This window comes from Magallana gigas, chromosome 3 (genome assembly GCF_963853765.1).
Source record: "Magallana gigas chromosome 3, xbMagGiga1.1, whole genome shotgun sequence".
In the NCBI taxonomy this organism is placed as follows: Eukaryota; Metazoa; Mollusca; class Bivalvia; order Ostreida; family Ostreidae; genus Magallana; species Magallana gigas.
This window is the reverse complement of record NC_088855.1, coordinates 5,108,126-5,121,495: the sequence shown is the minus strand read 5'-3', so window position 1 is coordinate 5,121,495 and position 13,370 is coordinate 5,108,126. Positions and strand designations below refer to the sequence as shown.

At 35.5% G+C, this 13,370-nt stretch overlaps 1 protein-coding gene across 1 annotated transcript in view; it reads right to left on the bottom strand.

Moving 5' to 3' along the window:
* LOC105321128 (uncharacterized) overlaps positions 1-13,332 on the bottom strand; it is a 33,829-nt gene extending 20,497 nt beyond the window's left edge. The window contains exons 1-2 of the mRNA XM_034481018.2: positions 11,847-13,332; positions 3,702-3,992 (exon numbers count right to left, since the gene is read on the bottom strand). Coding sequence (XP_034336909.2) covers positions 3,702-3,992; positions 11,847-12,428 — 873 coding nt within the window. The 5' untranslated portion in view covers positions 12,429-13,332. The remainder of the gene's footprint in view (positions 1-3,701; positions 3,993-11,846) is intronic.
* Positions 13,333-13,370: the final 38 nt, after the last annotated feature.

Here is a 13,370-nt window from a genome sequence, read left to right as displayed (position 1 = left end):
GTCACTATCAATGTCTACAGAGGCTGGCATTTCTGCTTCAGGTACGGCATCTTTCAATACTTAGCTAATTTAAAATTAGGATAGGATATCACGTGACGAAAAAAATTCCGACCTTTGTTAGCACGATATGCCGAGGGTTCGTGAGGAGCGGTACGGATCAGAAACCCTTGGCTAGCAAAGATGGGATTGTCGAAGATAGGATGGGACAATATAGGAGGAATGAATCATATCCAGAAATTTTTATTAATTATTAACAAAAACATGGCATAACATATGCATGTACTTATATGCAAGCATGATGACAAATTGTTGATTATTAATTGTTTAGACTGGGGTCCAAGCAGTGAGTGAAATTTTTTTTTGCCCCCCCCCCCTCCCCCATTAGAATTTCAAAGTGTTTGGAAGGTTATATATAATCAGTTGTTAAAAGTCTTCTTGAGATCTACAATGCTCAATATATGAAATTACTATCCTGTAAAATAGTGGCTTAATGTTTTACATACGAATATCTTGAGAAAATGGAAAAAAGCATTCAACAGGATCTATTCCACTACATTGTCCAGATATTTTATGACTCTAAAAACTGGTTTTATTATGGCTATTGTTGCCCAGGTGAGCGATGAGGCTCGTGGGCCTCCTGTTTTCGTTTTTTCTAAAAATGTGCACGCCATGTCTGGTCTGCGTACAGGCATCTTCGCCCCCTTCTCTTACGCTCAGGCAGATACAATTTGTACAGCTTTATGTACACTGTAATTGTGTTTATAATGGGTTACAATGTTGCTCAAACTTTAGGTGACAAATTTGAATTACCATTCCTTTTCCACAGGCAAGCAAGTCATTAAAATATTGACGCTAAAGCCTAAAAAATTGTACCATTTCAACATAATTAATTCTCATTTTAAAAGATTGTGAAAAAAAATTCTATGCTACTGTATTAATGCGACAAATTTATCACACAAAATAATATTACAGTTTGATCAAAGGCCACAAAGCTTGAAATGAGCAGTAAATACTAAAAAAATAACGAATTGCTTTTTACTCCTTGTACACGTTTACATAATTTTGTCGATATAAGCGTTTTCTGGAAAGATGGCATTAATTTTAATTCGCCATTTAGAGTTCAACACAACTTCATGAGGTGGTTATACGTTCCCGTACTTATTCCAAATATTTAAAATAAAAGCGTGTACATGCGCGATTTGTACCACACAGGTTTAATTATTATTTTCTGAAAAGTCAACATAAGGATTTGAAAAGAAAAAAACCATCATCAGTTGCCTAAGAGGCACAATAGGTATGATAAAACCAGCACAATGGAGTCATAATACAAACTATCTGGACAATGTAGTATAACACATGTAGATCCTGTATAAATAAAAATCCATTTTTCCCACTGGATATTCTTATTTTTATTATCATTAGTCCCTTTTCTAACAGGATGATTGTATAGTAACATCACATCTTGAGCTTTGCAGCTCTCAGAAAGATCCTAAACAATTGTTCATATATGGGATATAAACCTACATCAAACACTGAACTCCTCGTGAGAACCAATCGTCCAGGAGTTATCTATAAGCCAAAGTTTTAACAATTTTAGATAATCACCTGGCTGAATAGTTTCTGAGAAGAAGATTTTTAAAAATTTTCTCTATATATTACAATGTAAAATTCTACCCCCATTGTGGCCCCACTTTACCCCGCAGGGATCATGGTTTTCACAACTTTGAATCTACATTACCTGAGGATGCTTTCACACAAGTTTCAGCTTTTCTGGTTTATTATTATCTTAGAAGACGGTTTTTAAAGATTTACTCTATTTATTCCTATGTACATGTAGAAATTCGATCCCCCATTGTGGCCCCACTCTACCCTCGGGGTTGATAATTTTCACGGGTTTGAATCTACACTACCTGGGGATGCTTCCACACAAGTTTCAGCTTTTCTGGTTTATTAGTTTCCGAGAAGACGATTTTAAAAGATTTATTCTATATATTCCTATGTAGAAATTCGATCCCCCGCTGTGGGCCCCATACTACAGTCATTTAATGCATATCTTTTACAATTTAATACTTTGCTATGGTATGCAATTTTAATGATATGCTATGAGATTTGTATGATGTGCTATGAGATTTGTATGCAATGCTATGAGAAATTGAAATGAAGGACTTAATGATATGGTATGCTATGCTATGGTATGCTATGAGATTTGAATAAAAAGGCCTCCACACACAGAAGAGTTCCACACATTTCGAAGTGATATAATAAGAAGCCAAAGTTTACCACAAATCTATCATGTAAACATTTATTTTTTCAAATAAAAACATTTAAAACCGAGTTAAAATAATGTGTATGCTATGCTATGGTATGATATGACGAATGCGATTCTATGAGAGTGTATGCTATGGTATGAGATTCCAATGCTATGCTATGAGATTCCAATGCTATGCTATGAGATTTCAATGCTATGCTATGCTATGGTGTATGTTGTAAAAGATATGCTTGAACTGACTGTATCCCCAGGGGTCATGATTTTCACAAACATTTTAGATATACACTACCTGAGGATGCTTCCACACAAGTTTAAGCTTACCTGGCTGATTAATTTCTAAGAAGAAGATTTTTAAAGATGTACTCTATATATTCCTATGTAGAAATTTGATTCCCATTGTGGCCCCGTTCAACCCCTAGGGGTAATAATTTTCACAGTTTGAATCTACACGACCTGAGGATGCTTCGACATAAGTTTAAGCTTTTCTGGTTTATTAGTTTCTGAAAAAGACGGGTTTTAAAGATGTACTTAATATATTCCTTTGTAGAAATTCAATCCCCCATTGTGACCCCACCCTTCCCCCAAGGGTCATGATTTTCACAACTTTTGATATACACTACCTGAGGATGCTTCCACACAAGTTTCAGCTTTCTTGGTTGATTAATTTCTGAGAAGGCGATTTTTAAAGATTCTATATAATCCTATGTAGAAATTCGATTCCCCATTGTGGTCCCACCCTACCCCCGAGGGTCATGATTTTCACAATTTTGAATCTTCCCTACCTGAGGATGGTTTTTGAAAAGAAGATTTTTAAAAACTTCTCCAGAATTTTCAAAAATTTCTTATTATCTCCCCTTGGAAAAGGGCGTGGGTCTTAATTTTCACAAGTCTGAATCCCCTTTGTCTATGAATGCTTTGTTTTAAGTTTGGTTGTAATTGGCCGAGTAGTTTTTGAGAAGATGTTGAAAATGTGAAAAGTTTACGGACAGACAGACAAAAATGTGATCAGAAAAGCTCTTTTGAGCTTTCAGCTCAGGTGAGCTAAAAACCCATATAATGACAATCTTTTATCTTTGAGTCAACTTGTCAGATTACACACAGTTGACATAAATATCTTACAAAATGCCTTAAAATTTCATACAGAATTGTCTGACAAAGGAATTTTTTATCGCGGGAAATAAGATTTTCTAAAACATGTCATAAACGAATAAATTTTGTCACATTTGATCACGGAAGAGCCGAACAATCATCAAGAGTATTTTAATAATTATTGTACTAAAACAATGTGATTTGTAATTTCTGTGTGCCTCTGGAATGAGAACTCGTCTTTTAACTAATTAATTTAGTAATCTCGTTTAACTGACACATACTGTGATTTCATTTCAAAGCTATGAACTACAAATATGCCATTAAAGTTTAGATAAAACCTTACAAATTCAACCCCCACTGTGATATCCATTCTGTTACTGTCCGGCAGAATCCCAATCCATTTGACCTCCCCAAACTCCGGACCATTGTCACTAATCCATACGATTCTGTCCTTCTCTTTAAGTCCGGACTCCCTAATCTGCTTTTGCTCCTCTTGGTACAATCGGTCTGATCGGTCAGCATATTGGTCTCTCCGTATGTCGCGAATTGTTGCAAAAATTCCACAATTTTTTTCACAGGTAAAAAATCGTCTATCTCGGATCATCCCATCACAAGTTCCCTTACCTTTACTTTCCTATAAGAGTGAAATAAGAAAACTAAAAACAATTCCATTACAATATTGAACTAAATATTAAAACGTCCAAATTACAATTTGGTGTATTGGATTGTAAGTTTGTTTAAAATCAAATATCGTTCGAAAGGAACAGATTTCAGAATGTGACCATTGTTGAAAAAACTTGTATCTTTCAACATTAAATCTCATTCAACTGTGGTACGTAGCTAATGACAGTGCATTCTAAAATCAAGGTTCACTGAAACAAACAACTCCTACAGTATTAACTTGTTTGACAATTCATATTCCTCCAGCCATACCTGCTGCAAAATGAGATAACATACTGATGTTAAGTTGCCTTTACCTATGACCTTTCCTATAGGATGTTTCAGAAAACTGAAATCTCTTAAAACATCTAATGGCTAGAAAGAGGGTAACAAAGATGCTTTTCACTGAATACAACTTTTAAAAACTCAAAATGGTTCATTAGCCATGATCCAAGGATCTATTGGCTACAATGTTGTTATGTTCCTGATAAGAACCATTTTAACAAGACCTTGGCTTTCGGTATGTTGTAGCTACATGTATCTTTTCTGCGTCAAAACAAGTTAAAAATGACGCAGGTTTCAATAAAAAATATACACAGATTGTGTGGTCTTACCTACGTCAAATTGCTGTTTGACACACATACCCAAAGTCCAAACTCCTGTTAAAATGGTTCTAACAAGTTGAAACAGGACGTCATATTAAAGACAAAACTTGAAAAAAGAACCTGTCATTTTTGTTGGTTATCAATTGTAGCTTTAAAGTAACACTCACTGATTTCAGAATATGGGCGCTAAAAAAACCCTAACATGGACATTTGTAATTTTCTACATTGAATCTCATCCAATTGTCGGAATTTGAGAGGTGAGAATTCTGCAATCTGAAATCAAGATTCACTGAAACAACCAACTTATCTCTCCTAATATTGACAAGTCTGACAACGATATACCTATAGCCATGCTTGCTAAAAATGAGATTATATCCTAATATTTAGTTGACTCTACATACTAACTATCTAGGTCACGAAATTACACATTCCCTGTTGCAACAAAAGTCCAATAAACCATATCAAGAAATAAATTTCTGTTTAATACATGGTATGATGATAATTCACTATGTACATATATTAAGATGTTTTATTCATGTATTTTTTGTTTACAATAACCAAGTCATTGTCGAAAATATCGGCGAGAAATCAAACCGAATTTCATCGACGGCATTGTCAGTCAGTTGTTTCATCCCATGTACTTCTTCCTATATAGTTCATTCAACCATCTGGTGAAGTATCGAACTATGCGCTAGTGCGCGGTGCGAGCGAACCATTTATGTACAGGTGCAGATTTAAAACCATAGTGGCACTATGTACATATAAAATCGTCCAGGTGAAGGTTAACAAAGTAGGACGATGTGCAGCTTGTTCCTGAAGGTGTTTACGGAACTGCGCTCTATTACACAAGTTAGTAAACTGTTCCACAACCTGATGGTCGCTGGGAGGAACGAGTGTTCGTATGTATCAGTTCTGGCATATGGGATCAAAAATCGTTTTTGGTGGCCTCTCACGGTAGTCAAAGTTGGAGTAAGGTAGGTTGTTGGTATGGCCACCAGACCCCTCACAATGCGGAACATTAGAATGACTCGATCTGCAGATCTTTTTTCTTGGGGTGATGGCCATTGTAGTTGTTGTAGCATGGTAGTAACGCCACTGGTGCGATGGAAATCACCAGTCACAACCCTGGCCGCTCTCCGTTGTACCATCTCCAGGTTGTGTATGTTGGTGGCCGTATGTGGGTCCCATATTACACTAGCAAACTCCATTTGGACTCCAGTTGAACCAGGGATTTGTAGCACACTTCCTTAGTCTTCTTAGGACACTGGTAGATGTTTCTTTGGAGGAAGGCTCTTGTGTTGTTAGCTTTCTTTGTCAACTGGTTTATGTGATGATTCCAGTTGAACTTATTGTGAATGTTGACGCCGAGGTACTTTGCTGATTCTAATATCTCAAAGATGTGCCCATGAATGGTGTATGGATGTTATATTAGCTGCCTCTTGCTTATCTTAAGTACTAGGCATTTCTGGGGGTGGAACTCCATGAGCCAGTCTTTTTCCCACCCTTGGAGAGAAGACTTCATCCTTCGGTGTTTTGATGCGTCTATAAAGGATGCAGTCGTCAGCAAAGAGTCGCACTGAAGAACCGTTCTTTATGTACTGGGGAAGATCATTAATATATAGCAGGAAGAGTGTCGGACAAAGACACTCCTTTAGGAGACTCCTGATAGAACTGGAGCTGAGTCAGATTTTCCATTCTCAGGGATTACTGTTTGTGTCCGCAGGAAGTCCAGCTGTGTAGGTTTCCCCGAATTCCATAATGATGAAGTTTGCTCATCAGCCTAATGTGCGGGACTTTATCAAAGGCCTTAGAGAAGTCCAACAGTATAACATCTGACTGGTCTTTGTCGTCAACAGGCTTTGCAAGATTCTGCATAGTAACAATCAGTTGGGTCTCACAGGATCGTTGTTTTCGGAAGCCATGTTATGCATCCGTTGGAATTCTCTGGCCTTCCACATGCCGCATGATGTTGCTGGAGATGATTTGTTCAAGCATCTTACATGTTATAGTTGTGAGGGACACTGGTCTGTAATTTTCTGGTTTGTTTTTGCTCCTTTTTTTATACAGGTACCACGTTTGCCCTTTTCCATTCCTTTCGGATGACTCCTTGGTTTATGGATGCCTGGAAGAAACTGTGAAGACCGGAGCAATGTCAGCCCCAAGAAACCTCAGCAGTCTTGCTGGAATATTGTCAGCTTCAGTGGCTTTGCTGATTTGTAGACTTTGAATTAGTTTGTTGACACCAGCTTCTGAGATGTTAATACAATTCATTGCAGGATGTGTTTTAGGACCCATAGATTTTACGTTGTTCACCGGCTCGTAGGAGTTGAATATTGAAGAGAACTGATTGTTCAGGATTGTACCTTTGGTGGTAGGATCTGAATATGTAATTCCTTCGCCTGCTTTTAATGGCGCTACCCCGGTACTATCCTTGTTCAAGCTGTTGACGAATCCCCAGAATCGCTTTGGGTTGGATGTACAGTCTGGTGAGATGATGTCATTCATGTATTCGTTATATGCTTTCCTGCATGCATCTCTGGTTTTGACTTTTAGATGTTGTTATCTTTTTTATCCTTAGAAATTTTCGTTGATTTTGCCTTGATGAATTGTCTCTCCTTTCTCCGTAACAGAGCTTTTATGAAAAATGACAATAACAAACTGTGAACCATTATCTCTCGGTTTATCCATGGTTGGTTAAATCTGCTGGTTGTTATCTTTGATGGTACCGATGATTGGAGGATCTTGTTGAGTGTGGTACTGATGAAGTTCCACATTTCCTCTATCGACGATGAAAAGTCATAGTTGTTAAGAAACTGCATCATGATATGATAAACCAGGTATGGGGGTGCATCGGTTGACGAGACTTGGTCGGTTTGATAGGAATATATCCAATGTACTGTCTAGACGAGTAGGGAAGGTCACCATTCCAAGCCACAATTCCGTAAGTGTCTATGAATTTCAGGTTGACAGCCGAACAAAAGTGGTTCCCTTTGATGGATACATCTGTCCAGTTGATGTCAGGCAGGTTCATATCATAATCATATCGTAATGCATTGTTGGTTTTATGTTTTCCAGTCACAAAATCCAATGATTGATTTGTAATACGAATGATACATGTCAATTTCTTGTTACAGCGCTTTTATTCGCGTGATTTAATTCTCTGTTGTAAACTGCTCTGCTCAAACTAGGGCGGGTATTCGTATGTTGACATCATGACGTCATAAATATCAAAAATATCGATCCTGATGCCAATAAATAATGAGCTTAGCTGTTTGCACAGTCAGTTGGGTACTGCACTTGTGCAGATCTGCCACGGCAGAGCAAGGTCTGCCCTTGACACCCAGTTCTGGGAATTGCAATGATTAATTCTATTTATTGTTAATTGAGATTAGCTGATGAAATATGACGGGTTTTGATGCATATGATTATTCATAATATTTGCATTGCCATCCCATCAAGTTTGGGAATTCATTTAGTGATTTTATATATACACTTCCAGAGTCTCGGGATTAGCTAGCATTATTCAATAAATTGGAAATATCCTTATTTTATTTGAATCCTGACTTAGAGTTTTCTTTGATGCCAATCCACAGATTTGGGAGACCCACAAGTTGCGAATAACATCCCAGGTTAATAAAATAAAACCCAACATTGGTATAATATCAATACTTATACATTAAGACATTTTGCAAATAAACTACAAAATGCCTGCACCAGAGAACTTGCTTACACCTTTGGTATTTCAACACATGTGTTGATGTCCGTAAGGTATAATTGAATGTTAACTAATAAGTTATTATTGTGAAATCGATAAAAATCCTACTTTCATTTTCGATAAACAAGAATGAGAGTAAGGTGGTGGACACGCTTTGGCGGATCCATATAAGGGATAGTCTCAATCAAAATATACACTTGCAATGAAGTAATATTGAATGATTACGTAAAAAGTGAATATTTTTACCGTGAGCCTATTTCAAGTAAACATAGAAGTTAATATTTGACAAATGTTGAATAAATAAAATGAGTCAATTCGTTTCTTTAGTTGGCGATATAAGTTTTGATACTCAGTCGCTTGCAAAGCACGACATCTGGTGAGAGAGTGGGATAGAACTTTCCAGAACGGGGTAGCTAAGAACGCGGATTGACTAATACGAAAAGTGTAGGATGATTTTTTTATGCATTGCGGGTAGATACCTTGGATCAGACTTCGATTTATACAAACATTTGATAAATAAAATGGAAAAATATTGCGACTTTAGTATTAATGGAAAGAACTTTCTATAGCAGGGTGTCCAGAAACGGGTTGCCTAATTGACATCATGGTGGAAAGCGTAGTGCGAGGTAACCCTCGGGCAGGTTTTAAAAACGCATGCAAATGTGGACAATAACGCACAACCTACCGTGTTTTAATTTCATACATTTTCATACTACGACAGATTGGTTGTAAACCTTGGACATTAATTTGTAAACATTTAATGAACAGATTATTGTATTCTACGTCTATATGGATAAATGTGGTATGCATAAAACGGGGGAGTTTAATGGGACCCCCCCCCCATCATCCCTCTCCAGATTGTTTTTATCTGAGATCTTATTTGGGACAGTAATATAAATTATTTCAATTTTGAAAAAAATCACATAAGGAAAATATCGGACAAAGTGTATACAAAAATGAACGAAAAATAGGGTTAAACATATTAAGCATTTTATCACAATAATGTGTAAAGTGTTATTAATTCACGCGCTTGCGCGGGTTATCATCTAGTAATTTATATAAGCGGGATGCCCAGCAAAATCACAACATGGTTGTGATAAGTGGGATACCAATCAAAGTACTGAAGTACTGACGGGAGTTAATTTTATCGATTATCATACATTTTAAAATCCATTTGTCTTGCATGGCAATTAGTTTCTAGTTTGTATTTGAATTACGCACTTTTTTATAATATGAATATTTGGACTTTTCCGACAATAATTTCGAGAAACCCCATATGAATCATGTTGTGTAATATTTAAAGATGGATTTCAACTAATAGTATGTACATGTATTAGTGATCAAAACTATTCAAAAAAAGTGTATGGATCCAAGCACTATTGATATCGAACTCTAGTCTCGTTAAAATAGACGCTCGACCGTCTCCGTTAAAATCCGACAAGCAAGAGAGCCCCCTCTCTGCTTGTCGCAGATTTACGGAGACAGCCGAGCATCTGGTTGAACGAGACTATATAAACTCTGGCGTAGGAATGCATGAGACTACAAAAATATCTAAATTGTTCATAGTATATAAAATTTGACTATTTTCAAAGTGTTTATAGATAAGTTTCCTTGAAAAACAATGCTTCAGCATACATTACATCGGATTTTTTCTATTATTTTCAAGAACTGGGTCTTGTCGGCGGTGATGATTTGTGCTTAGGTCCAAACACTCTTTCACTTTCGGTTTGCCAGAGTAACTGCATAGGAGAGTTGATTAAAATCAAGTCCCAAAAAGGCAACATTGTCGTGAGAAGTGGGATACTAAAAACGTTTTTTACTAAGGGTTTGAGTTCTCAAATTCAGATTGTTATAAAGTTGGCAGGAGTAAAATTTGTTCTAAACACAAAAAGTATTTATGAAATGAATTAGTATTGACATAATATTCGATACTTTTAATACATTATGGAATAAGGCTCAAACAAAGTTGGTCTTTTAGCAAAACAGAAGAAATTCGAACTAAATTTTTCCGATTTTGTATTACACTGAAATATTTTTGTTTATACTGTAATATTCAAAGTTAAGATTTTATTTGTTAGTCAACATAATTTTACATATTTTTTGTTGGTTTTATCTCAATTTTTCATTTAGATCATTGTATGGCATACACTACAAAAAGACAGCTTAAAAACAATAAAAGACACCATGCATATCTCAAAATTTTGATCATTGACCCCATATAAATTTTATGCCAGCAGAGTAAGGTCAATATAATAAGTTTTTATACTATAATGTTTTAATATTATCATCATTCAGGTTTTTGTTTAATTGAATCAAAAATGGGTAGGGATTTAAAAACTGACAGAAGAAATTCGGACTGGAATATCTATAAAAATTGTGGTTGAAAAATTAATGCTATGTATCTATTAAGTTTCATTGCTATTCATAAACTGTATTTCAATTTTAAAAGAGTTTAGCAATTTGTATTATTTTCACAATTAAGAAAATCTCAATGAAAGTGTAAAATTTTTAAGGATTTTTGTTAAATTTTCAAAAAATATTCAATGGCCATAAAATGAAAAGTAGGTCATTGACATACTTTTTTTGAAAGTGAAAATAAGATCTATAACACGCAATAGATGGTGTTTCATTATCATCGGTGGAGTTTTTTTCATTCTGAGTAAACGAATACCTAAAGAATGCCACCCATTAAAAAGATGAATAAAGCATTCAGCTGGTTTAAGGAGGCCGACTTTAGTTTGCATTGCGCATGTTTTTGCGCATTCTAATATAATACAGTTGTTTTATACTTCTTATGATTTTTTTTCGATATCATTTATAAAATTGAACACAATAAACAAAATACAGATAAAAATATATAGATTTTTAAAGGAAATTTTTATTTTCAACACGATTTTTACGTTGTGCGGTAGGGGAGCATTGCCATTGCGCTTTTATGACGTTATGATCAAATGAAGCTTTGTAGGAGTACGTTATAAGAAATAACATAAAAGAAAAAGTAAAAACTGTACGATGTTGAAATTTTATATACAGAATGATGCTATCCTCGAGGAAATTTTCCTCATTTTTGGAATGAATCCATTATACCAATCATCATTCGTGATGATCCAAATATATAGCAAAATTTGGTGAATTTTAATATTTTGAGATGGACCCCACAAAAAACCAGACGGTAGAATTTTGTGTTTTTTACATATAAGGTAGGAAATGATATTACTTATCATATTTAAGAATTTGAGAAAAAAATCTATTGTAGTATTTTTTAAAACTGCTTTGATGTGCGGAAAATGACAGTTTCCTATATATTCCTATAGTGAATGTACCTGTATTTTGAGATGGTCCCTAAAAAGAACCTGACGGTAGATTTTCATGAACCTTCGCATATAAACTAGAGTTGGTTTCAATTACATATGGTTAAAAAATAAAGAGTTATGCTATTGTAGTTTTTCCGCAAAAAACCCCAAATCGGCCTCCTTAAGTGAACATTACAAGATATAAGTATATTTACCCCCAGTAGTTCTATTCCGAATTGAATCCCCTTCACTCCGGGTAATTCTCCTTTGTATTTAATTATCCCCTTCAAATAAGGTTGTCCCTTTACGGCTACCGTCACATGGTCATAAATTTGGAGTTCTGCCCCCTCTTTAAGCCATAACTGATCTTGCAAAATGGACAGACGTTCTTCACAATCGGGAATAGGTTGAAGAAGGGCAAACTCCGACTTGCTCAGTTGTCTAGTATCCATCGGTTGACACTCGATTTCAATATTTTCTTGGTCTAAAGTCCCTAATATCCACCACAGAATGTACGTCTGTTTATCAAATCGTTCTTCCGTTAGAAACAATAGAGTTCCAGGTAACACTTCTACGTATTCAGATGTCGTCCGTACGATTCCCCTCTCTTTCTTCTTTCCTATTTTATCGGCAAGAAGAATATAGTAAACGCTGCCAATTTGGTCCGACATATCAATAAATATCGAAACTTTGAAATATAGTTGTTTACTTTGAAGAAATTCAACGATTGTTCTGAAACAGGTCGAGACCACTATATTTTGTGACGTCGGCATAAATCTGCATACTAAATTAGCCATCTGTTTACTTTTATCGACAAACCAATCAGGTGAATGAGTTGCAAGGCATTGTGGGCTACTACAAGTTTCAGTGTATACAAAGCGTATTGAAAATATATACCATTTTTAATTGTTCTTTGGAAACTCATTTTGAATGATTTTTCAGAATTTATGAAATTAATATGGACAATTATGTCTGAACTTCAATTTCTATGCTCACATTTAAAAAATATTGCATATGAGCACTTATATCAACCTATTTAAATACCCCATTGTCAACGTTCAAAAGAGAGGTACGTCCTCTAGAATATGAAGCAGCGAGTACCGTTTTTTCACGTGATATCCCATATTTAAGACAACATTATTAGAATGCGCGTTGATATTTTCTTCAGGGACATTCATCAGAATGCTTAACGGACAAAATAGTATATGCTGCACAGCTTGCGCTTCTGCGTTTGTATATTTGTGCATTTCTACTACCGTGGCTATTCACGTATGTTAAAAATGTACGGTTACCTGTATTTATTTCTAGTGCACAATGAAAAAGTCACCAATACACAACTGTGCAGCTTTTTCTTATCAAAACCTGTATGTACTTGTATGCGTATGTTTGTCAGTCGTTTGATACTGATCATTTTTGAAGCAACAATTGATCAAATAAAACAACAGTATTTTTCAATGTGAGCATGGAACAAAGTTAATGGTACGTAATCTTTCCTTTTTTACCTTCTAAAGTAAAAATCAAGATGTACAAACATTCCGGCAAGCAATTAAATATTGTGAATAAAACAGACAAAAACCACGTGCGTCTGTTGAATCGTACACACGTTGTAGACCGTCATGCATTGCAACTCATTCACTGGATTGGAGAATCTGTTTGACAAAAATTCTGTCACGTGTTAAATAATGCTATCCATATAAGGTAGTGTACTCGACCTGTGAAAAGCGAGAAGAAAATCGATA